Source organism: Lineus longissimus, chromosome 4, assembly GCF_910592395.1.
Source record: "Lineus longissimus chromosome 4, tnLinLong1.2, whole genome shotgun sequence".
NCBI classification, from domain to species: domain Eukaryota; kingdom Metazoa; phylum Nemertea; class Pilidiophora; order Heteronemertea; family Lineidae; genus Lineus; species Lineus longissimus.
In genome coordinates, this window is record NC_088311.1 from 22,116,902 (window position 1) to 22,143,568 (window position 26,667).

At 41.6% G+C, this 26,667-nt stretch overlaps 3 protein-coding genes across 11 annotated transcripts; 2 read left to right on the forward strand and 1 right to left on the reverse strand.

The window, feature by feature from the left end:
- Positions 1 to 12,666, forward strand: LOC135486720 (collagen alpha-6(VI) chain-like). Its single transcript, XM_064769780.1, has 20 exons — positions 1 to 157; positions 619 to 1,176; positions 1,826 to 1,852; positions 2,687 to 2,729; positions 3,103 to 3,662; positions 4,036 to 4,083; positions 4,422 to 4,979; positions 5,259 to 5,285; positions 5,518 to 5,563; positions 5,836 to 6,395; positions 6,882 to 7,028; positions 7,397 to 7,511; positions 7,831 to 7,924; positions 8,602 to 8,698; positions 9,128 to 9,178; positions 9,699 to 9,728; positions 10,444 to 10,670; positions 11,095 to 11,416; positions 11,843 to 12,022; positions 12,448 to 12,666. Exons 1-20 carry the CDS (start codon positions 91 to 93, stop codon positions 12,588 to 12,590), a joined length of 3,900 nt encoding a protein of 1,299 aa, XP_064625850.1. The 5' UTR covers positions 1 to 90; the 3' UTR covers positions 12,591 to 12,666.
- LOC135486723 (uncharacterized) lies at positions 12,651 to 16,906 on the reverse strand. Of its 2 annotated transcripts, none has more exons than XM_064769790.1 (6): positions 16,857 to 16,906; positions 16,604 to 16,677; positions 15,790 to 15,856; positions 14,244 to 14,469; positions 13,867 to 14,025; positions 12,651 to 13,410 (listed from the first exon to the last, which is right to left on the reverse strand). In XM_064769790.1, exons 1-6 carry the CDS (start codon positions 16,893 to 16,895, stop codon positions 13,337 to 13,339), a joined length of 639 nt encoding a protein of 212 aa, XP_064625860.1. In that variant the 5' UTR covers positions 16,896 to 16,906; the 3' UTR covers positions 12,651 to 13,336. The 2 variants fall into 2 exon arrangements, with proteins under 2 accessions (XP_064625860.1, XP_064625862.1); XM_064769792.1 differs by having other exon boundaries at positions 16,804 to 16,899.
- Positions 14,951 to 26,532, forward strand: LOC135486721 (uncharacterized). 8 transcript variants are annotated; one of them, XM_064769782.1, is made up of 7 exons: positions 14,951 to 15,059; positions 17,345 to 17,439; positions 17,950 to 18,072; positions 18,745 to 18,877; positions 19,537 to 19,698; positions 19,937 to 20,065; positions 20,442 to 26,532. In XM_064769782.1, exon 7 carries the CDS (start codon positions 23,949 to 23,951, stop codon positions 26,103 to 26,105), a length of 2,157 nt encoding a protein of 718 aa, XP_064625852.1. In that variant the 5' UTR covers positions 14,951 to 15,059; positions 17,345 to 17,439; positions 17,950 to 18,072; positions 18,745 to 18,877; positions 19,537 to 19,698; positions 19,937 to 20,065; positions 20,442 to 23,948; the 3' UTR covers positions 26,106 to 26,532. The 8 variants fall into 8 exon arrangements, with proteins under 8 accessions (XP_064625852.1, XP_064625854.1, XP_064625856.1 ...); XM_064769783.1 differs by lacking the exon at positions 14,951 to 15,059 and adding an exon at positions 15,072 to 15,102; XM_064769784.1 differs by lacking the exon at positions 17,345 to 17,439 and having other exon boundaries at positions 14,951 to 15,106.
- The last annotated feature ends 135 nt before the right edge of the window (positions 26,533 to 26,667 follow it).

Sequence of the window (26,667 nt, forward strand, 5' to 3'; positions counted from 1 at the left end):
ATCACAGATGTGGACTCACTGTAAGTGACCCAACAACGCTGGGCCACACGACTATAATTCTCAGTCCTGAGTCTGTTCGAATCTACAACCATGAGGACGTTCCTGGCCACCGTTAGCATGGTCTTTCTTGCAGCTTTACCATTCGTTCTAAGCGAAGGTGAGTACGTTTTTATGTACCATAGCTAATTGGCGTGCATCTTTTTTCTTTTTAATTTTTTGACTCACAAACATTTTGGCTGAAAAAAATATAATTTTACTCAATTATTGCGGACGAAAATATCAAATGCCAAATCAAACAACTAGTTAATTGTAATCATATAAGGAATTACAAAAATATTAGCACTGCAGAAGTGCAAGTAGAATTTAGACGCCAAATAGTAATGTACATGTGATGGGCAAGGGAGGGCCTATAAAAAACCTACATGTACATGTACCTTGGTCACAAGTCAAATGAAATACATGTACAGAGATAATTAAAAAAACACACGATATACATGACTTTTATGAATTTTCACGTCAAGAATTGAAATGTTGGAAACATATGTCAGACCAAAAAGTTGTTTAACAAGGCTTTGTGAGGAAAATCATAATAACAAATAACATATACTTTATATTCAGGATGTAAGTTTAAGGCAGATATTGCCTTTCTCTTGGACGGCTCTGGCAGTGTGGTGCAGGCCAACTTCGACAAGATGTTGAATTTCGTGGAAAAGGTCGTCCAGGAATACTCAGTCGGGCCAGACGACGTGTTGTTCGCGACGGTACTCTATTCCAGTCGGTCCACAGTCAAGTTCGATTTCAACGAATACCAAACCACCAATGGGGTGCTGAAAGCCATCAAGGCTATCATATACCCACAGGGAAGAACCCGTACCGACCTCGGCCTGGCAGACATTCGCATGAAGATTTTTACAGCGAATGGGGGCCACCGCGCAGGAATACCGAAGGTTCTCATCGTCATGACCGACGGGAATGCAAATAGTGCAGCAGATACGAAAAGAGAAGCGGATCTAGTTAAGGCCGAGGGTATCAACGTGTTTTCTATCGGTATTGGCACCTCGATATCTGATGTTCAGCTGCGGGAGCTTGCGTCCGATTCGGAAAAGGTGATCCGCGCAGCTAACTTTGACGACTTGGTGAAGTTCATCGGCAGCTTAGCGGAGCAGACATGCAAAGGTAGGACTGCCGATATATTCTCTGATGCTGTGTCCAGTAATACATTTCCTTTACCACACTGACTACCCTTACCTGAGGCACCTAACATTCCCCCAAAACTAATCATTACCATTACTCGTACATAAAAGTATATCAAAGTATATCATAATCATGATATAAAAAGAACTCAAGGTTGAAAATCCAAATACGATTCTTATAGTTGAGATCTAATTGATATACATTAATTGCAGGATTCTTGTTTTGTTTTGTGACATTGTGTCATTGTGTCATCTATACGATTGACACCACACATTGGGTCAGGTCAAGTCTTGGGGTTGAGAAAGTGTTAGGTGTTGGTGTTGGTGTAGTGTTCGTGTAGGAGGCCTACCCCAACCCCCAACACCGAGCTTGGGTTGGACTTCTGATGCCAACAAAACAGAACGTTCGCTTTTGTCTTTTGATAGAATATTAGTGGATGACCATAGCCACCACCATTTTGGCTAGAACTAGAAATCCTAAAGCAATTAGAACTTCTTCAAAATGAAGTGAATGTCAATATCAAGTGTGGGAGGCTGTTCTCTGGAAAAACAAAGACCAGACTCCTTCCCTTGAAATTGACATGCACTTCGTTTTGAAGGAGTCCTTACGTTTAACAATCTGTTTATTTCAGCTGCTGAAGCAACAAAGAAGGACACTGGTAAGTACACGTATAACAAGTGTAGAACAACGTGTATATTCAGAGAAAAACGAGGCTCATGTTACATAGGAATCCGCTTTCTACTATTCATCATTCATTTTTCATGCTTCATTTGTGAACCGACAAATGATCATTGCATTACCCATTGAACTATTGACACAGAAGTGAATTTTGTAATTCCCACCGGCATGTCTTCTGTCATGTCTTTTCATGCGTGAGTCGATGAAATGACATGCTCATTCTCTTTTGAAGCGAACAGGCCAAGGAAAAAGCTTCTTTCCCCAGATATCGGTTTTTGCCAATTGCGGCGAGTTGGTTCTAGTCGATGTAGCACAAATCGCTTCAAATCGTTAAACTTTGATAAGAAACCCGCATATGTACTTATAATAACAGGATGATCAAGCAGATGACGATGGAACGGAATCCAAACACTGTGTAACTGATACCCCTGATTATTGCATGACACCCCCTGTCATTGGCAGATCCCATGTGTTTTTGAAACCTCAATTATTCGATCATTACTACTAATTAGTCATTATCGATCTGTTAGAGGCAATTATGTTCAACTATTAGGCATAATTTCTGCACAATTCTGAACAAATATTTGTCAGCTGGCATCGGACTAACACATGGCGGCATTGATTGAGTTATCTTTGACATCAATAAATGAATCCTATTTAATCTCTTGAGTTGTTAAGTGATAGTCAAAATATTGAGATTGCCCCCTAAAGGACACATTTTGAACTATTTTGAATAGTTTTATCTGATGAATTGCACGGAAATCTGTTCATTTGATACTTTTTTCTCAATGGCCTTTGTCTTTTATCATTTCAGTGACATCCGTTATTAAGTTTACTGGCGAAGACATTGGAGTCACGTGAGTCTGAAATTTATTACTTTTGGTTTGGAGTTCTTCTGCATTAGCATATTTGAGTAGTCGTGAACACAGGGCAATATTTTTCCCTGCATGCATATTAACCTTACAAGAAATGGAACTCTCGGGCAGTGTAGATTGGTTTCACGTGACATCATCATCCGCCTTGTTGGAGGGACAGACAAAAGAAAGCAAGCCCACATGACCATGACAGCTCTTGTTTCAGCTAAGTCAGTCACGCCACAGCCTTGTCCTGCCCTCCAACATGGCTGACCGTGAAAGCACTCTACTGTATATCGGATGAAACCAAGGTCCGGATGATAAATATTCTTTTCGATCAGTATTCTTGACATCGCTTCACCATAAATCTTTTCAGAGTACAGAACGCCAAATACGAGTTTTCGCAAGTTTTTGGAAAAGTACTGATTTTGAATGGCTTCGACAGCTACGTCACTATACCACGTGCCGACATCGTCCAAACAAGTTTCACCATCAGTGTTTACATTAAGGTCGACACGTTCAGGAAGGATCAGGCCATCGTCGGGAACTGGGGCGCCAGCGATGATGAGAGGCAATACTTAGTGGCAATAACGAGGGAAAATAAGATCAGGGTCTACCTGAACTTCCGTACGTCTGGTAAACCTGCCACGGAGTTCGTTGAGGGCGGCGACGTTGCTGGGAGCAAGAAGTTTGGTTGGCAGGTTGTTGTGGTCACGTGGAACAGGAATCAACGCAAGGCAGTTATCTATCTCAACGGGGACGTCGTTGGAGAAAAAACCCTTGGCCGTGCTACCATTGTTTCCGGGAGCAGTCCAACAAACGAGATCGGTGGCATTAAGGAACTCGGTGGACTTCGCTTCACCGGTGAAATCTCACGACTGTCTATCTTCAACTACGCCCTGACGATTGACTATGTGAAAACATTTAATAAGAAGAGTAAGTTTAAATCCAAGTTGTATTTTGCTTCTTCTGCAATTCAGCAGACATTTCAGTTCTGGCGATAAGAGGTAATTTCGAACAAGGTAATCCACTACTGAGTAACGAATTTCGGGTGTTACATGTGACGTCATTATGAACGAATCGTTTATTCTTAGCTAAATGTCCATTGCTACTCAAAAATGTCCATGTTAAAAAATGACATATTTTTAAAGCGCTCATTGCGTAGTTTATACAAATGCATTAAACATACTATCAAAATCCCCCCTTTTCCTAGTGTTAGTTACTGGTGCCAATTCTCTGATGTGATGTTCTTGATCACCTCCCTGTATAATTCAGTCAAGTATTTGATAAGTGTTTCTATAACTTTCAGTCGAGACTAAACCGTCATCTGACGTAAAAGGAGGTGAAGCGCCAGTTGGTGAGTGTTTTTATTCACAAGAACCGCGTAAACATGCAAGGTATCACGCCCATGTTTTCGGTATTCCCGTTATCATAATTCAGTAATGAAAAATAGTTTCACGATTACGAAATTTCGTGTTTTCTGTGAAACCGGGCGCTGAATTATTTTCCTACAAGCTACTAAGATTACAAACTCACGGACATCAGCCTATCCACATTGAATTTTTACTTTAATGTTAAACACTGAATTCAAGGTCTTGTAGGGTGTGAAAAGGTATCGAAAGGGTTTCGTATTTGCTCATTTACATGAGTATATAAATTGCAACCGCTGATAAATCAATAATTTTTTTCCCTCAGTTTGCAAATTCCGAGCCGATATCGCTTTCCTCCTCGATGGATCTGGTAGCGTAATGGAGGATAACTTCTTTAAAATGTTAGATTTCATCGAAGAGACTGTAACGAAATATACTGTCGGACCAGATGATGTGTTGTTCGCTGCTGTAGTCTACTCCTCCCGGTCCTCGGTCAAGTTCGATTTTAACAGATACACCACAAAGAATTCCCTATTGAAAGCCATCAAGACCATCAGATACCCACAGGGAAGAACCCGTACCGACCTCGGCCTGGAAGACATTCGCACGAAGGTTTTTACGGCGAATGGGGGCCACCGCGCAGGAATACCGAAGGTTCTCATCGTCATGACCGACGGGAATGCAAATAGTGCAGCAGATACGAAAAGAGAAGCGGATCTAGTCAAGGCCGAGGGTATCAACGTGTTCTCTATTGGTATTGGCACCTCGATATCTGATGAGCAACTGCATGATATTGCCTCGGACTCGTCCAAAGTCTTTAGAGCTGAAAACTTCGATCAGTTGGTCCACTTCATTGGAACCCTGGCAGAGAAGACTTGTAGAGGTAAATATCGGGTCATCAAATTGTCGAATATAAAAAAACCAGCCTCGGTACAAATGTTATCCCGTTTCGGGTACACGTAATTGCATTTATTTTCATCATTAGTTTTTATTAGAGCTACTAAGTACCTTATTGTATTTTAAAAAATTGTTGTTCTTGTCCAGTTGAAAGAAGTGGTGAATCATATTAAATAACACAGCTTATGACCGATTATATAAAAAAGGAGTCACTGGGCTGTTTTCTCGTTTACCAACATTATGACCGCGTTTTCTGATTTTTCAGCTGCAGAAGCAACTAAGAAGGACACTGGTAAGTTTCCAATCTAATCTTTAAAACTATGACTGTTCAATTCTTTGAAGAGGCAAGACGTGAAATTGCCTTGCATTTGCACGACACTGATGTTGTCATGTTTGGTCTCCCAAGACGGCATGAGAATTTCAACCTCTGTTCTTCAACCTCTTTATTAGTACTAAAGCCACGCTGCAAGGTATAAAATAGCAAGGCATTTGCATGTAATGACAAAATTTCCGTGTATTTCTAGTGCTCTCTACTTGGAAATTTGATGGCACGATCAACTCCAAAATCACGTAAGTGTTTGTACTTTTTGTATGATTGAATTTAACTGCGGAGTTTACGCGCCGTTTCGCGAAAATTGCGGAAGTGATTTTTACGATTTTTAGTTTGGTGGAGTCCTTTCAGTTTTTCTGATCACAAAATATTTTTCGCGATTTTTATAATCGCGAATCTCAGATATTCGCAAAATCCGCAAAAATATAACCCCGAGAAAATTAGCCGATTTACAGCATACAATAAAATATACATCATACATGTATATGATTATGCAACTGTTTTCTTCCAGTACTCATCTCGTGCAATACATCACTTCCCGTATATTCGGAAAGGTATTCATTCTGAGCGGAACAACCAGCTACGTCACTGTTCCTCGCCCGGAAATCGCGCAATCGAGTTTCACCTTCAGCATTTACGTCAAGGTCACCAAATTTAACAAAGCCCAAGTTATCATAGGCGACTGGGGAACAACAAAAAACACCCGACAATATCTTCTATCAATTACGGAGAGAAACACGGTCCAGTTGAAGGTCCATTTAATGGACAACGGCAACGATGAATTTGAAGACTTGGAAGGCGGCGATGTTTCCGGCCCAAACAAAGATGGCTGGCAGGTGATTGTGGTCACGTGGGATAGAACGAACGGAAAAGCGGTCATATACCTGAATGGTGATATTGTGGCCGAGAAGGTCTTGAGAGGGAAATCATTGTACCCAACTAGAAGCACTACTAACATCGTGGGCAACCTGCCTAATTCTGGAAATCTTTACTTCGAAGGAAAGATCGCCAGGGTATCCGTCTATAATTATGCGTTAACTATGGACTATGTCGTGACCTTCAATAAACTCGGTAAGTGCATTATTTCATTAACTGGTTTAATACAAAAGGATGGTTCGAAAAAGTAGTAGCATACAGTATGTCTACTTTTTGTCCATGTTCTATCCTTGAAAGGGCCACTTTAAAATCGATCTAAGATTTTACCGAAACGGTGTGAAATTTTAATGAAGGCATCGTTAGATAACAAGCACGTCAGCTACAAGTATGTCGTCTGTTGGGATGAACACATTTTTTTTAATGAAGCCACAGTCTGTGCCTGAAAGATCAAAGTTCAATGCTACTGCGGGTTTTCAAATTACCTGCTTACAATATCAGTGGGTAATTTCTAATTACCAAATAATTGCTGGAGTCAGGTGTAGCTTTGCCATAGCGGCGATCAAAGTGGGAAATCATTTTAGTGGAATCGGCCCTTTATATCGGTAAATATCACTAGATTTTCACCTGGCCTCTCGATTACATGTGGCTGTAATTGCTGGCAGTTTTCACCTTAAACTTCAGCTGAAATAACAACACCTGCTCCAACAACGACAACGACGACTACACCAACAACGACAACAACAACAACAACAACAACAACAACTACAACAACGACAACGGTTCCAATGTTTGACGTCATCACAGACAGACCAACCAATACGAAGACATGTAAGTTTTGTCTGGGGATCCCGACTCACCGTTGGGACTGAATTACAGCGATCACATTCACTTGTAAAAGAACATCCGTACATTCCTATTGGAAGAACGCATAGAGCTGGTGTAGCAGTCAAAAATGTCCCTAAGAAAAAGTCGACACTATTGTATTCTGACAGATTATGGTACATGTAGTTCATAGAGTCCATGACCGTCAATACACCAGAATCCTTATGCCCCTAAACATAAAGGGTAATTCTTATCCAAAAACTCCTACTACTCTGAATGCGAACCCCCTCCCTTGACTGATTGATCATCTCGTCATAACTGGATCATGGCAACGAATCAAGAACCAACATAGTCAGAATTTGCCCTTTTTTCAGACACTTTCTATTTATCAACCGTGGAAGATTACCCTGGACCACTGGAAATCGTCATCTATGGTTCATCAGGGGTGTGCTCAGATATGAGACTCGGAAGAATCAGGGGAAACGATGTGTATGTTTTGACCGTTTAACCTGGTTTTATCATCATAACTAACCGTTTTGTTGTGAACTTTCTAGAGATCGACATTTTTGTCCATTCGTCGCCAAACTGGCTTCAAAAACAACTTTTTTCTCCAAATTACATACATGCATATTCTGTTCACTGAGTACATATAGGAGTCTCAGAGTGCAAAAACAATGCTGTCAATCGTTACATTTATCTTTTGTAATTTAAAAATAAGACAGTTGGTCAGACAAAATAGCAATAATACCTTGGGGAGGCTCGCTTGATGAAAGCCACAATGTCAACCAGATTTCTATGTCTCTTTCAGGGTGAACAGGTTTGAATTGCAATGCCCCGATGTAGGAACAATCAAAAAGATTCAGATCACCAATGGGGCCTCTACAGAGCTTACCATGACGCTGGTAGGTATTAGCTGAGTTCGCCAAAACAAAACGGCAAGGTGGTACTGTGCGCAAATACTAGTATAGTCAGCATCCCACTAAGCTCTTTCTCAGCAATCTTTATATCGCCTTGCCGAACGTCCAATAACCGGGTTTGCACCAGGCTTCTCCACACATGTGTCCCGCCGCTGCTCAGACAGCACATGCATTTGACCTGAGGCCTTTCACATTAGCTGCTCTAACTATATATCACCCCTCATACACCCGGGCGACCATGGCTGTAGTAAAATAGTATGCCGCTGACTTCCCATGTCCTTTCCATACATGACTCCCTCCGCTTGTTCCCTTCAGTACAGTGCAGTACAGTACAGTACAGTATTGTTGTTCAGTACACATGCCGTCGACCCAAGGCCACGTACATGTCGTCGTATCGAAGCCGACCAACTTATCGTACACAGTCGGACGGAGCCCAACGCCATTTTGTAGGGGGTGATTTGGTGTTATCTGTCATTGTTTGAGTCGCCACATATTCCGATGCAAGTGTCAGAATAAAGGCCTTGACCAGTCTAAGTCAAATATCCTGAAGACTGCACTGTTTACGTTGGTGCAGTGTATGCGGACATGTGGACACAAGAGTTTCGAGTGTCTGGCATGAGCAGAAACATATTTCTATATTTTTCGAATGCCTATCTTTTCAGTTCAGGGTCTACGACGACAGTACATCTACAAACATCGACGTCATCACAAGTAGCCATACTTTCCGGGTGAATGAGCGAATCACAGCCACTGTAACATGTAAGCTGAATAACAATAAAACATCCATCAAGCCCTGTCACTGTAGCGCTGTTACCGTATTTTATTTCAGATTTGTTCTGATATAATGTATTCCATTGTATATGTACATGTAGATGAACTCCTGACTTCTCATTGATTTCCAGCCCTTGATTAACGAGTGAGGAATCCTGGCCCTAGAGAAAAAAATGCAAAGTGGCGACAGGCGTCGACAGCTTGACGGGGGGGGGGGGGGAGGATATGAAATATTGACCACCATTGGATACTTGATTGCATTAACCCTTCGTGATTAGAAAAAAGCTTACATCGACCCGCACTCTGCCTTCCTTAAGAAACCCCGTGATCATGTGGACGTATATGTATTTGGCAGTTTTGTATCGCCACACTTACTGATATCACTCTTTAAACACATAAAATATGAATCTATTGCAGCTGGGGAGGTACCCAACAAAAGCACTCGCGCTCCAGAAGTCCCCAAACAAGGTAGGGAAATTTCATTTTAGTTCAAACGGAGTGTAATCAGCTTAGTTTTGCTAATGTTTCATAGGTTGTATTCTCACAGGAAAGATTTTATATCTTAATATTGTAATATTTCAAAACTATAAATGTCCTTCTTAAAGATCCACCAGGGCACAAATTGCCTTTCTACTAGATGTATGAGGGCACGAACAGTCCTTATGCACACACAATTTAGATCTCCGATTTATGTTCAAATTCAAATATGTCATTGATATGTATTGATATGATATTGAATTTCAAATATTTAGATATTCAGACCTAGCGATAGCCATTAATCGTCAGTTGTCTGGCACAAGACGGCGTTATCAAAATATATTTCAAGCGTGCTTGGAAAACCTTACGTTTCGTTTCGTAGTGGCTATACTGCTAGTACATGTACATGTATATTGTCCTTACTCTAATTCTAGGAAAATTTCTGAAATCTTGTCGTAAATTCATGAATTAAAAAGGAAGATTGCAAACCCATTTTTTCTATTATTTGTAGAGCCAGAAGAAATTCCAGAGGCGGATAAGGGTACGTTTTTTAGTTCCACTACCAAATATACGTATATAACCACCAGTCGGATATTATTGCTATTACTATGTTGACGATGTTTTTACCACCCAAGACACTCTTCACGTTATTTTCATTATTTCATATGTGGGTTGTCACCGCAGTAGGTCACAATATTGAAGTTTAGATTTTGATCCAAGAATGAAAACGAGAACGACGAATATCGCACTGCCTGTTGTCCGAAATGCAATGAAGCTGCATGTGTTTAAAATACTGTACGCCTAGAAACAATACGAAACAAATGTTGTACAAAGCAATCGAATTATTGTCCGATGTAGTATTTTTAAATGTCCCCCTGGAAAAAGTGTCCATCCATGCATGATGACAGATTTGAAAGGTATACAGTGATATTGAGACCGTAACCGACAATACCTCAGAGGGAAACAGCGCAAAATAAACCTTTTTGTTCTCCGACACTTATCCAGGGATCTTTAAAAGTTTTTCACCGTATTCGACTGTCAACATCTGTCGTATTCACGTATATTCACCGAATTCACAAGGCGGATGCCATGATGATTGCCAAGCAGAAAATGCAACACTGTGTACATAGCCCTCCACATCTCTGTGTACATCGACAACAAGGTTTTAGCAGCTTGGCTCTGTTGGAAACCAAATGAACCAATACGGCTGACGGCCGGCGAATTCGATGAACATTTTGTCCTGTTTTCTTTTGCAGTTGGCGGTAAGGACGAAAAGGTCGACCTTGTCTTCATCATTGAGAACACCGGCAGCATGGACACCTATCGTATGGTAGTTAGATACGTCTTAAGCAGATATCACATCAGCAGCGCTGGCGTCCATGTCGGCGTCTACACCATTGGCGGAAGAGCTACACAGGTCATTCCATTGGAAAACGGTCCTCAATCTGATAGCGACATCATTACCGCAATAGATCGAATAACGGTAAGCCTAAAAGTGATCCCTCGTGTAGATCTATAAGGGCACAAGTGGACATTCTTATAGACCCTTCTTATAGATCTTTAAATGGCCCTGCTTAGAGATCTATAAGGGCACAAATGGCCCTTCTGATAGGTCAACAAATGGTGCGTCTTATAACTTTATGAGCGCACAAATATAGTCCATTAAGATCTATGAGGGCCTTCCTTATAAATATGTAAGACACGAATGGTCGTTCTTTACATGTAGATCTAGATGTTACAATTGTCTAGTGTTACCGGAAATCTATTTGAATCCCTCTAGTCACTGGACAACATGTTTGAAAGCTTGCTGTCTATTACATACTGACAAATACAGTGGTTTGCAATGGTTAAGTCTAACACCCTGTTACAGCTGTCTGCGGTATACACGTACTCTTCGTAAATTTCAGACTTCTTCTTCTCAAACCGTGGATATAGTCGTTGCCCTTGAGCAGCTGGTCCAGAAGTTTAAATCAAGTCGCCCCGATGCCCAAAAGGTCATTGTCCTTGTAGGCCAGTTCAGCGGCAATGCCGGCGAAGCACACGTAGTCGAGCAACTCATCCTGGAACTGAAGAAGCTCAACGTCAATGTCATTGCCTTCATATATCAATCATCGGCCAAATCGGCCATGGCGAAGGTGCTCACAACCAGCGGAAGTACGATAATCTCGTTCTGGCATGTCATGCAGATTCGGGACAACATCGAATATATTTCCTACGTTATCCACTCAAGTAAGTCTTCAGGGTGACTCTCGCAGCTTGGTATATATTCCCTTAGTGCATGTCCTGTGACGCTATAATTGTAAAATGGATATTAGATCTTTGCCCCTTTATACTTCGCAGTTAAAAGAACTAAGGCCGAGCCCAATATACACGTTGTCTTTGAACAAAGCACGCCAGCACCGAGACCTCGATTTCCATTGTTCTACTCGCTTATCAAACGGTTACATCAACCCCCACGACACAGCTTTCATCGGAACAATAGGCATAAACCGACAAGGGTGAATAAACGAGATGCTTGAAAGAAAGTCGAGAAAATGATGAACTATTCTACTGTTAGCTCGTACGCCATATAACCACGACTTCTTGAATTCTGTTTATATTATAATTATACATGCAATACTTTTCATCAGATTCACATACATTTCTCTCTGGCAGCCTACACGATGTGGAAAACCACCTATCAAACGATCACGAAGTACGTGTACTCGTGCAGTGATCCCAAGCTGGCGGGCAAGGTGTTTAAAGAAAATGAGCAATGGATATCTGGCTGTGTGGTATATAAATGCTTGGCGAATAGGGAGACCATAGAGGCGTACACGGAAATCCTGGACATAAGTAAGTTATTTTAAAAGTTGCTATAAAAACCTTTTGTAAGATGAAAATAATATAAGAAGGCAAGATTTCACTTTAGTCCAGTCAATATACGAAAAAATGACCGAATCTAGAACAAATCACAGCAGAAGTTTTTTGATTTATTCTTTGATTTTGGGATGTGGAAAAACAATTGCAGTTTATTCCTGGTGTTCGTATTTTGACTGGAGGACTACCCAATCAAAATTGAAGTAAAGTTTTTGTCCTATAGACATGTGCCAGACAAATGTTTAATAGACATCTATTGGACATTAATCTGACGAGACGTAAATAATGTATACATCGCCAGATTTTCCCTGCGTAGTGGGAGTCAACTAATAGACGATTGGGTTTCATTCAAAGTCAAAATACTTCTCAAAATTTACAATCATGTGTGCATTTCATTTCAGAGTGTGCTGATGTGTACGGCAACTGCAAGCTGCCTGGAGAAAACTTCAGCTACCGGATTCAAGGAACAATCTATCACAAGTGTACATGCTCCATCGAGAGAAATGGCGACAGGCCCAAGACCTCCTACACGTGTTCTGGCTGATTGTGACTGGTTTCCGTTAATCCGTACTCATCGTGCGTGTAGCAATTTCTGATTTGATAAATTTTCATCAGACATATTTCTTTGTTTGTTTCTTTATTCAAACTAGGTTAATACTTTTTAAATTATCACATTTTTTAAATTGACTAAAAACTATTAATTGACCCAGGTATGAGTTTTTCGGACGTTTTTCTCGGACCTCAGGATATATCACTCATGTATTACTTCTCCTTGCTTGTACATCGGGAAGCAATCCAGGGGCGTAGCTAGCGGGGTTAGCGTGGGGGTGGATGCCCATTGCTCCCCAAGAAGTCGCCCAAAATGTATTTTCGTCGAAATTTTTAAAACGTATCAATTTGCTTTCTGCTCAGGCACCCCGACCAAAAAGCTAGATACGCCTCTGAAGTCTCGGATGATATCCATATGTATAGCAGTGCACGATATGATATTTCAGCACAACTATTTAAGCGATCTTCGATAAAGCCGCCAAAATGTTGGACAATATGCGATCCATCCATTCACAACACTAAAGAAATTGACTTTGGCGATTTTGCGAAAACACCTAGTGCTGCGAAAATATCACTCTACCATTCATCATACAGCTTTTCGAAGAAAGCTCCGGCAATTTCCTCGCAAAAATAAATGGTATACGATAAATCTCTAGAATCCAGACAAAGGCATGTTTCGGAAGATGTCTTGTAATGCAAAGCCAAGAAAAGTTTATGGGATTGGTACACGCACATCAGCTACTATCGCATTACACACCAGTTCACCTTTTCCCTGGCCCTCTGGCCCTCGGTATCTGTCGCTCTGTAGGCTGTCACTGAAAAGGTAAAATGAAATTTGAATTGTATCACTGGCTATTTGGGTCTTGAATGAGGTGATTTAATGTTTGTAATGGTAATCATACTTGTCATCAAACTGTTCTTATCGAATGATGTTGGGGGTCTGTTGGTTTTTGCGTCCCAGGGGCCGGTGAAATATAGCACACCCATGCGAGAAACATATCTTAAGTAAATTTTGATAAACATACTGCGCAACAAACGCCCACATGCAAGAGAGAAGGAAGCAGAAGAAGGAGAAGAAGAGGAATTGCTGACTGATATGATTATATCGTTTCAATTAAGCCTAAGGTCTGAACATGCATCTTTATGGAATATTCAAGGGGGGGGGGGGGGGTAGATGCCCTTTAACCGACGTGCGGTTTCCTCCTTTCGTCGTTATATTGGAGACTAATTCTCAGACAGTCGTTTGGTCTCAGCACTGCATGGTTACATACTATTGAGTTGCCTTATCCTTTGTCTTCTCGGGAGGGTATCTGGCTGGTGATCGGCCATGGCCGTATGCTCGTCATTGTTGTGCTTCCTTATGATAGGTCGGATCATGTCTCCGTGAGGCACTCGCTCTGATCGATGACGATCATCATTGGTGATCTGACCTGCATAATGAAAGCCGAGTCAGCGAGATTTACGCGGCTGAGTCCGAGTTATAACTTGGTCTCAGCCAGCGGGACATTGATGTTTCGAGACCACGAACGGCCAAAGTAGAGATTAAATTTAAAAACACGCTGCATATGACAGCCCTGCGGACAGCCGAGAAAATATCTAAATACGTGCAGTACCTACGAATTCCATAAAGGAATTTGCCAATACGTACCATCAACAAATACTATGCGGCGTCCGCCTGCTTGTAAGACCTCCTTCATATGACGCCAGCTACCACCCACGTGACCATTACGCAGCCTCGGGGGACCGTAATGGGGATATGAATTGGCTAGGTTCTGATTCTCCAATTGTCTGAATGCCTTGTGCGCATCGTCGTAGCCGCCAGACTTGTAGTATTGCAGGTGGACGGGTGGCGGGATGTTGCTTGCACCCCCAAACTAGTGAGAAGCAGTGAAATAGTGTTAGCAACAGCAAGACGCAATAGGAGTATCTGGGTGTTCAACAATAAGAGATTATCAAGAACAGAGGAGGTCTTCATCAAAGTAATTCTAAGGCTATACCCTCCACACTGAATGCGCTGCCACATTTTCCGCGACAGTTGAGCACGGACGTTGGTACAAAAAATATATTCATTCGCAGTTGGATTATTTCCTTCAATTTATTTAAATATATCAACCTTAAAACTAATGGTATGACTGTTTCAAATTCGGCCGTTTTTCAGTGCTGATTACTAGATCATTTCCTTTTGGGTGACCAAAAACATTTATAACTCTTGCCCAATTTGGTTGATTTTAAACAGGGCAGATAAGCCTTTAATGCTGATCTGCCCTACTATGCGCTGACAATATCTATGCAGGTGATAGGATAAAGCATGCTTGAAAAAAAAGTAGGGCAAATTATCCGTCACCTACAAACATGTACACGTAAACATATGCGAGATTTACAAACGCGAACACTGCCCTATATCTATTAGTACATCCTGACTCTCATGCGTTTGCGTCACCACTATTGAGCTCCACAACCTTGGGTGAGTGATTTAGCGATTTCAAAACGTTGCTGGTCAAGATGCTGTTAGTAAGACAATGAGTATTTAACTATCTTGCCGACCCTTCCTCTCGTGTTCCCCAAGTCGCACTCCGAACCCAAGCCTCCCCGAGGTTTCCCGCGATAAAATACCTGCCCACGCACTGCCGTCTCTCCTGCCAATCCTCTACTTTTTTAACTGAGAGGTTGTTTGAACATTTTTACGACGAGAGGATACTCGACCAATGTTTGACGGTTTAACGACATTTTTCTCACAGTTGAAATAATAATAATATATAATACGAGTCTTATATAGCGCAGTATCCAACCATCAACTGGCCGCTCAAAGCGCTTGGGGATATCATATTATTACCCCGGTCTCCACAGAAATCAATCAGGGGTTTCATGGAGCAACCCCAGAAGGTGCTCACTTGAACTCGACCAGTAGGGGAACTAAGCAGTGACTCGGCCGGGAGTCGAACCCACGACCTCCTAATCATGAGGCCGACTCTCTTCCACTGCGCTACCGCTGCCCCATATTTCTACGTTAAAGGAACTCTGCAGCAGCTACATGTAGGTAGGCAAGATCAAGTACGTCAAAATTAATCACGCTTGTACGAGGGAAAGTGGTGCATCAAAATGACCTTGCGCCCTTCCTGTGCATATAAGTCACTAAAAGATGGTCAATTTAACTCCCCTGCTCCTACCTATACTCCCCCTTTAACGTGGTTTACCTGAACTATGTGCTTCTTTTCCATAGGTGGCATTTGCATCCAGCTGTTCATTTGGCTGTACGACGTCCTGAAATTAACAGGACATTTAAGAATACATCAGTGTAGCTTTAGAATTGTACGGAATATGCTTTTGCAGACTCACGACGTATGCACCAACCGTCAGCGTTGCTTAGCTGCAAAAGGTCTGACAATTATTTCATCAGTAGTTTGCAAATTGATGTATAAGGTTGAATGCTCAGGGCGAGGAGCGGCGTGTGTTCGGTCGACCACCGAGCTGGCGTAAAGGTAAACTCAGGTCCGTCTGTACATCATTCTATTGTTGTGGGCATTTGTAGAATAGTCAGGCTTCGCACGCCGTATGAAGAGCATCGAACGACGATATACGAAATATGTAACATTCAAAAACCGTATCCAGGCCTCTTTTTGAGCTTCGCCTCTCCATGTATTTTATCCAGAATATTTACTCCCACAACTCAGTTACAGGGAAGTGCACTTGTGTCGCGTGAGTGAATCAGCTCAGAACTTGTTGATGACACCACGTACTTTCGTATGTACTTCGTAGGCCTACTTCGCAGTTAGTAAGAAGTTCGAAACCGAAGTAAATGTGATAAATGGTCTGCTTAAATGGTTTGGTAGACCCATACAGACTGACAGTACCATACATTAGCAGCTCAGGGAACCTTCGTGACACAATGTAGGCCCAGTCTATCCAGTATAACTGTGACAGGGGCTCGTCCAAGGTTATATCTGACTTAAACGGCCTTAAGAACATGACATTAATGTACATGTACCAAGCATTCTGCTCAACCCTTACCTGCTTTTCGTATCCCGTGGAATAGCAGGTCGGTAGGTCGTTTTAAGGAAGTCCATCGACATCTTGAAAACCGACTTTGAAAGATGTTAAGCAAGAAATTTATCAGTTCTTGTATTCACATTATCAAGTACGAAATCCTTAGTGTGTAGCCTCTTATACGTATTTATTTGCAAATCTTGACTAGCCAAAAAATAACATACATGCAGTAGTTAATCCGCTGACGATTACGGTGGAATATTCATAGTTAACCTACATTATAGCCAGGGGCAACCGCGGTCGTCGGTCGTGACATGGCGGTCTGGGTAAGTAACGACTCGAACATATCGAGTGACGTTTAACTTGACTTCACAATGAATGAAAGCTTTGAAATACATGAATCAGTAGGCCTATACAAGAAACTTTCGAGTCCATAAAGGTACACTATTTGGTGATATGACAGTTGAGAACTTCCACATGCTTTACCGGGTAAGTGCCGGTCTGGTTTGGTCCCTTGCAAACGGCGCTAAAAAGGTCTATGGGACTTAAAATAGGCTTTTTGAACAGGCACCCTTGAATCAAACACAGTATTTCAATTTTGTAATATAGATGGAGATGTGGGTCAAAATTGTTTTATTCATTTTATAATTTTTGAATTTATTTATAGCAACCTTCATACATTTACATTTACATATTCACTGACAATGTACAAGTTGAAATGCTCATACAGAGTAATACCACTGAAAATATTACACAATTCAACAGATGCGGGCAAAGCATAACCGGTTTATGCAAGTTGAACACGACGAGAAGTCACGGTGCCGAGTGCGGGTACTTCGACGATTTTTATCTGTAGACCGGTAAGGACAAACTTTCATATTCCGGCTATAAGAGGACATATTTTGCATTCCTTGCCATTAAGGGTTGACCATAGGTACCGCCATTTTGGCTAGGCCTCATGATTCTAAAGCAATTAAAACACTTTCCAAATGAATTGACCCGGGAGGCTGTTTTCTGGAAAACAAAGAACAGCCTCCAGCCCTTGAAATAAGCATTCACTACGTTTTGAAAAAGTTCTAATTGCTTTAGGATTTTGAGGCCGAGCCAAAACGGTGGTATCTATGGTCAACCCTTAAATCCCATCGAAAACTTTTGATGCCGATTTAGGTTAAACACAGTATACTGAAATGTCGGTATATACAGCGTACTGTTTTCGAACTCCATGCATATTGATGGCCTAACATTAGGATAACGGAGCATGCATATCACAATTTGTTAGAGATAGAAAACATTGGCAGAAATGTCGCCAAAATGAGTCCTCCAAAAATACAAGATGGCAGCCAACTTAAGGCAACCTTTCTTTCCACCAGCATGGCTGATATTTGAAACGACTTCAAGCAAAGATGGAGAAACCTCGCGTGCTTCTGTGGTGCCATCCCCGCAGCACCTCTTGCGCATTCTTGCGCTCAATGATGACCATTCCAGGAATTAAGGTAGGGAATAAACGACCGGGTTCTTTAGGGGTTGTTACCGGCAGCAACTTTGGGAAAAATCTGGAACAAATTTTCCTGAGACATATGAGCCAATAGATTCTCTAGTTTTCTTACAATGTTTTTGCCAATGCAAAAACATTTGAAGCATGCATATCCCGTGGGGAAACTGGCTTCAATAGCCCTGGTGTCAAGCAGTCTAGGAGAGAACATGCCAGAATCAAACCGGGAAGTCGGGAAATGGCGACCACTAGACTCCAAAATAAAATCTGATTGAAGACGGAGCGCACCGGCCAACACGCAACAGCAGCCGATAATGCTTATACCAGACAACTTTTGTTCGTTGTGGCGGCAGACCTATGGCTTGCCAGCAGGTCTCCGCCACAGGACTGAAGTTATTGTTCAACCAGTTTGACGCCGGAAGAAGAAGAAGACGAAGCATGCATATCCACAACCGCAGGGGATATGTAGCACCAACCGTCCAACAACGGCTACATAAGTTTATTGCGGCGAAAAATGGAAGAATCATTTTCAATGTAGGACTTTTGAATATGAGCAATTATATCGGTGCGAAGAATCTTTCAGTATGTTACAGGCATCAGCTCCGATTTACCAGTAAAATGACATGTTGCCCTTTATTGTATTATTATTACTGCTATCTTTGCCAACCTTTAGGCATTCCTGGAACCATTTGGCAACGCTTACTTCTTCGGGTCTGAGCGTGTTAGTACGCGATATGCCGACGAACCAATAACAGAGGACGCTACCTTTTTGGACATCAAGAATACGCTGGAGAAAGAATATCCGGGTAAATGTGACTTCTCATTCTTCTTCTTTTTCTTCTTTTAAGTTCAGTCTTTGTGCGAAAGATAAGTTACACTCTGATGGGAATTATAAGATTCAGTTCCTTTACACGACACAAGCTGAAGGGATTTGACCAGGGTTGAACTCGATAAAATCGTGAACTTATGTTGCTGAAAAATGTTTTTTATGGTGCAATCAAAAAATTATTCTATTCGATGGAAAGGAATACCGCAGATAATGTGGTGCGAGTAGAATACGCCACGCAAATCTCACTTTTTTTAAATCTGGTTACATTTCAGTGAGGAACACCGCAAAAGACTATGATAAAATTCATAATTTAGTTGACCAGAAAGAAAGTGTGCGTGACGTATCCTACTTGCACCACATGTAGTGAAGGTACTATTAGCCAACTCTTTATTCAATGAGATATTAGACTACTTATGTACATCTTAGGTGACTTCCTCGGTTGATGGGATTCTACCGCTGGAGTGCCTCATGTACAACTAAATTATATGTCCTCATTTTGTATCGATATTTTGTCAAACTTGTTACAGCACTGTATATATTTCAACACCATGCACCTCTGATTGTACCTAGTACGAAAAATAAATAAATAAAATAAACATGACCATTCGTGATTGCCCTGTCACCTCATGATTTCAGAAAACACCTGCATTTTCTCGAAAGACATGCCATTTTTTCTCACCGGCAAACTCGACACCGTGCAGCAGTATATTCCAAAGGGCTTCGTCCACACTTTTTTGATACGAAATCCACGTGACGCGGTGATGTCATATTATGATGTTTCTAATGGAAAGTACCCAGGTTAGAGGTTTCACGAAATGCCATTTTCCAGATAAAATCAAATGAAAATACATGTAGAAGATTCGCTGTGCATATGCATGCCATTTGCGGTTACGACGTTCTCTTGGTCTGAGGTACATTACATGTAAACTGATAGCTTCTGGCTAGCCTCGTGACCTAACCCATCTAATTGACGCGCTGTTCTTTAAAGCCAGCGCAGATTGAAAGGTTCTTTAACTTACTGTATCTTAAATGCTAGGTTTTGACTCTTTCGTCCCGTCCGAAGCTGGATTCGAGGAGTTGTGGGAATTGTACTGCCTTCTCGCGAAGAATATCGGTGAAGATAAACTCTTGGTGTTTGATGCGGGTGATCTGCTTGAATCCCCTGGTGAGTATGCACTGAAACAGTGTGTCCTTATAGCTGGTAATGCCCAGAAGCAATTACATGTATACAACACAGTCAACTTGACTTGAGGTCAACCAGGGAAAAAAATCACCTCGTTCTCGTTCTCAGATCAAGATCTGAACCTCGAATATATTGTTTTTGTACGCGACTTATTTTGTAGAGGTACTCTTCGTCCCGCATTGTTTCGAATTCTTTGAATTATTTTGTCTTTTCAAAAAGTTTCCCTCCTGAAAATAAAAGTTATAACAGTCGATACAAGTAATTTTGGCCGTATGAGGGATTTAATGCGTGACACCTAACGCGTGTTCAGCTCTTTACAGCTTTTCCAAACAATGTCATGTCTTTTCCTGTTATACAGAACTGTATCTCCAGCAGTACTGCAGACACACTGGACTTCCGTTCACCAAGAAGATGGTGGAGTGGGGAGACGAGAAACCAGCAGACCAATCATGCTTTGTCGGCTGGGAACCTTGGGTGGAGGGTGTCCTAAATTCTACAGGATTGCATAAATCAGCAACACGACAAAGGAACTTGGATGATTACCCTGACGCTGTCAGGGAGGAGATTGAGCATTCACTACCGTATTATGAAAAACTATACGCGAAGAGGTGTATGCCCCATCCTCAATAAGAAGATAGAATAAATTGTTGGAACATAATGCGGCTACTTTACTGCTCAATTTGCGAGAAAAGCTTTTGGAAAGCTTATAGTATCTGTAATGAATGCAGTTCAACTTTGATAAAAACATTCGGAGTTGACCGGGGCTACGATGGGCTACGTAGAGAAGACCTTCTTAGACCAATACTTCATCCCCAAAAGGGACGAAGTGCGAGGTGCATATTGCGAAAATGATTGGTTGACGAAACAATGGGGCCGTATTTACAAAGCCCTCGCATCTTTGCGACCACGCAAATCTATTGTTCACCTGCATACACCCTATTGTTCACTGACTGGCGGACAAAAGATTAGCGTGGTCGAAAAGTTGCGAGGACTTTGTAAATATGGCTCCCTGATTGGTTGGCTAGCCTTGTGACGTCAAACTATTGTTACACCAAGGGTTTTTCCTGTTTTTCATCATTGTTTAAGCTTAAATGCGTTTGGGCTGGAATTCCTGGCTTTTTTGAGGTAGCACATAGGCTCGATGTACAGCGTAGCGGATCGAGGCTATATAATTAATAATGGGCTAAGACTTTCTTTGCTTGTTTGATACGTAAGTTCACATGGTTTTGATCATGATGACCACCAACATCATAAAATATGGCATGAAATAAAGACACATTCCATCTTCTTAATATTGCATAAGACAGCTTTAGTAACTTTAAAGGCAATTGTCATCTTATCTTTTTAGTTCAATTATATATTCTTTTCGAAAAACCCATTAATCTCAGAACTCAGTCTGGAGTAGGTCACGATTATCATAATCTAAATTCTAAAACCACTGGTTAAAATGTTGTTATTTTTTTCATAATTGGTGATGTTTTAGCCTCGTTTAAACCGCGGATTCTCTGGATGAGAGTACCACAACCTCTTGAGTGAGTATAAAGCGCGTCGAAAACAGATTCTTGGCGGATTATGCCTAAAATGTACCAAGGGGTACGCCGTTCGTAATTACTGGTGGTCCAGAAAAATTGAAATGCAGTTATACAAAATGCCATAATGCAGTTTTTATGGATACGAATTTGTTGAAACTTTGGATTTACATTATTTGTATATCTATCTACACAACGGCAATGCTGAACGTTATACAGTTAGTACCCATAAATGCAATTGGAAATTTTCAAATTAAATTTCAAATTTTTATCGAACGGCGAAGGCCTTTAAGGTGTGTTAGAATAGAAATGGATATCTCTTTGCTGGAGTTTGGACGCCAGTTCGCCATCAATTACTTCATTCACGACATACATGTGTTCATGTGGCGTCACTGGGGATGAAATCAGCTGCGGTTACATGTTACTGATAGGCTATATTCAATCAAACGTGCCGAACGAGCCTGTCAACGTGATTAGACTGCTGGATGTAAATTGGCGAGTAAAGTAAATAGGTCAAGCTGGGAAAATCAAGAGCAATTTGTCGTTGCTATTATTAATGTAACTGTTGCCAATCTCGGGTAATTATTGTAAATATCAATTACCAAATGTACGTGGGGGGGGGGGGGGGGGTGAATTTACAAATCTAGGTCTGTCACAATGACATTTTGACCAACACTAACGCTACGTTCCTTGTAGTTACATACGAATCGAGGTAAGTCATCAAAGCTAGAGGCATATCGGTATTAAATACGGTGAACTCCATTGGAAGGGGTCAGTGATCTGACCTTGTTTTTTGTATGTATTCGTGTACACTTGCGGTCAGAAGTCAATCGGCCTAGGGGCCCGAAAGGACGGGTTCATTCAACTTCTGCAAAAGCCTATGGAAAGCTTTCCCGCTGCCGTCGCCGCGGTAGAATTTCGTTCGGCTCCAGCATGTACTATCCCGCTTTGGTTGACTGTAGTTTTGCCGCGTAGGTCGGAGCAGCGGAAAGCCGCTCTTGTAGAACCAGACCCTGCGAATGATTTACAATAAACCAGACAAGAGTCTCCCGAGGATGAGTTCATTGAAACAACGGTAATGAAACATCAACACACAAACAAACACAACATGCGATCATAGATCATAGATCAAGTGAACTGGCTATATATTGACAATGATCTGATTACCATGTGAGTGATATCCCAAAGGTTTGTTTTGTCCGGTCATTCTCGGATGCTGTGCTCCTTTGTCAACAGATATCGCTCTCATTAACGACTGGGAACGTATCGCGTAACAATTTACGGCTCTCCAGGATTACCCCGGGACATTGGTTATAGACTTATCATCACGCCATTGGTAGGTGGACATCAGATTATTCCCCTTACCAGGATCTAATATGCCGCTAGACCGGCCAAAAACGTAGGTTGTACGCTGCGTATTGTCATGTATTTAACTTCGGAGTTCGTATTCGCAGCTCAAGCCGTCTGATTTTTAGTGCGCAAGGTTGGAGTATCTTTTACAATACGTTAGCAATGTCTGAGGTTGAGATTGGACACATCGACTCGGATTTACGTTATATTCCTGCCCTCTTAATCAATAAAGACCGGGTCGTGTTTCTTTGCTTGTTAGTGGTAAGTTTGCTGCTCTTTCACGATTTACCGTTGGTGTAAGTGAACATGGGAACTATTAGGTTATACATTCTTACTCCGAGTCCAACAAATCAAGTTCCTCACTCTATCAGGTGCACGTGGTTTGTTAACATCAGCATTGTGTGTCACTGTCAAGATGGATTTTAGGCATTGTCAGTGAGTTCTAAAAAAGAACTGTAAAGTGCTGATAAGAATTAACATCGACTGAATAGTTTTCAGTAAAAAAAGATAAACGGAATGTTTCTGCCTATACTTAAGGAGTAGTTATTCATATATAGGCGATGGGATCGGAACTAAAAAAAGGTGTCTTAAGAAAGATTGTTTAAAAGGAAAACACATCAACCTAAGGTAGGTTACAGTGTCGAATTCCAAGCGAATTTCTTCCGAGTAAAACGCGATTGAACTCAATGAAAAATAATTTACTTGAACTGTGAGTAAGTGACGAACTGGGTCAGCAGCACACCAAACCTTAGGAGGAATGATAATGTTAGTTAGAAGTTTGTAGGTTGCAATAAGCTCAATCAGACGTCAATGGAACAGTCGAGAGTCTTTATCCCTGCAGCAATCACGAAATTTCGACGCCTGACATCAAGACATGGGGACTCTTTTCATAAAATGAGCATTGGTTAAAAAATAACTTCTCACAACTCATGGGAAATCGATTTTGACCTCACGAACTGATGGTCGGAATGAACGTTTGCTAAAAAATGGCTGGCCACTTTTCCAAAGGGTGTGGTAAGTTACGGATATTTGGAATTATCGTGACTTCCGTTTCTGTACTGGTTGGATTTTCCACTTGCCGAAATGTGACATGTTCTACGGAATGCCGAGACGATGGGGGATCAGATCCGAACTGCTTCTGTGACCGATTCTGCTCGGTATACAATGACTGTTGCAAGGATTATAACTCGGCAGTCAAGGTTAGTGATGAACATCATGTGGAGTTGAGGAAGGCTTTCAGGTGTACGCCTGGTGATGGAAGTCCCTATGGTGATTTCGTCTCGGGTCGTATTTTGGTGCCGAGCCAAAAGTACGTAGTCGCGACTTGTCCATCGTGGTACAAAGATCCTACAATGAAATCAAAATGTGAGCATCGCGGTGTTAGCAATTTGTTCCTTTTCTTACCCGTGACTAGCAAAAAGTATGGCATAATGTACAAGAATGTCTTCTGCAGTATGTGCTGGGGCGATTCCGATGTGCTTTACTGGAAAATCAGCGCACACAAATTTGAATATGATGTATTGGGAAATGAAGAATCGAAAGGGGATGCATTTCGACTGAAGGAAATTCCCCCTGCTTGGCGAACATTACTTCATCATTTCAAACTGAATGAAACTTCACTCGAAAATGTAGACGGGTTTATGTTTGAAAGTCCCATAGCAAATTCTTTGCGATCATGTGACCCTGTTGTGAATTCCTGCCCTGACGACTGGTCTGAGGATGGTGATAAGGTCACAAAACGCTGTAGAGCATACACGTCGTACGTCTATGCTTACACGGGACACCAGAATGCAGTGAAGTACAGCAATAAGGACTGTGCCAAATGTAATAATATTTCCGATTTCCATTGCTCCTTTGATAACCTGCTGGGGGCTACATTTTATTCCGATCCTGCCATGATGACAGGCTTCAGTTCAATCGTAACTTTGTTTGATTTAGATCATATCGCGGGAGGTGGCCTCTTCACTGATCCATGCAAAGACACCGAGGTCTACGACCCGATTTCCGAAAAGTGTCGGTTTTTATTCTGTTTTACTCTAGAGGGCCAGTCGGATGAGTTATGCACTGGGAACTGTACCTATGTTACATTTGATCAATGGGAGTACACGATCAACGCAAATGACTCTGTCTATATCAACAAATATGCCGCTTTGATTTCAGGCGGGGATTACGTTTTAAAAAATCGAAGCCTCCTCATATGCGAGCACATTATTCGGGAGATCATCCGGGCTAAGTTTCCCTTTACGAGTGGCGACACGGCAAAAGGGATCGTGTCCTTGATCGGCCAGATACTTTCCATGATCGGTTTGGTTATCCACTTAGTAGCATCGATGATATTTCAGTCTCTAAGGCGCATACCAGTAAGTAAGGCCATAATGTCGCTGGACGTTTCGCTGCTACTCGGACAAGTCAACCTTCTTGTTGGGTCAGGTTTAATCGATCAGTTCCTGTGGTGTAAAATAGCCGGGATTCTTGTACACTATTTTTTTCTTGTCTCATTCATGTGGATGAACGTGTTAGCATTTGATCTCGCGTCAACCTTCGCGTCAACAAGTATAATCACGCGAGATTACGAACACGCAACGAGAAGGTTCGTGAAGTACTCTGTTTACGCCTGGTTTACGCCTGTGCTCATCGTAGCAGTAGCCATTACCTTTAACGAAGCAGATCTGGCCCCTAATCTACGACCACTATACGGTAAATTCGTTTGTTGGTTCGGGAACCCTAGCGCCCAACTTGTGTTTTTTCTCATTCCTGTCGCAATAGTTCTTGTCGCAAACCTGGTTCTGTTTATGTTGACGCTTTATGGCATCTGCACAGTGCAGAAGCAGGCAAAAGCTGCACGGAAGGGAAAGAAAGATAAATATTATTTGTTTATATATTTTAAATTATTCGTAATAATGGGTTTGACCTGGTTATTTGGGTTTATAGGCACTGTGTCGAATAGTGAGCCTATTTGGTACTTATTCATCGTTTTTAACAGTATGCAAGGACTGTTCATTTGCTTTGTATTCTTGTGTAGGAAGAATATATGGCACCAGGTAACCGAGAAATGTACTGGATCAAAAGTAATTTACCGCCGAGCTAGGAATAGTTTGTCCTCAAGCAGTGGTAAACGCGTCACACAGACTAGCAGTCTGTAGACTTTATCTATAATACCTTAGATGGTCGACTTGGGGACGAGATTTGGGCATTTAGACCGTCTTATACCATCCGTCATCGTCATATTGAAGAGTCTGTCCGCGCTTCCATTCCACCACGTGACGATTGAGGTCGCGCAGATATAGTGTTGATCCGAGCCAAACTGCAACCAAAGCAAGAACCACGATCTCCTGATTATTAGAATCCGACGCTTTAATGCCTCTACCACTGCACAATCTCATTTGCAGATACAGGGTGTATGCCATTGCAAAATATCATGGTGTTTCATTTTTTAGCATCTTTCCAGAATGTATTTTCCGATTCATATGATCGATTCGTAAAACATGTACAATGAGTGGAGCATCGTGTACCACAAGTTATCTGAATGATGTAAATTTACTGCACACGTATTAAACATTTGTTGATGTAGACTTGCAACGACGCCTCGTTTTCTTTTTATATTATCTTCGGTTGGAAATTCTACTTCCTAACGATACAAACTAAAACATGCAATTGCTGAGTTATTCGAGTGGTGTGGAGTTATAACTCATGGGCAATTTGAAT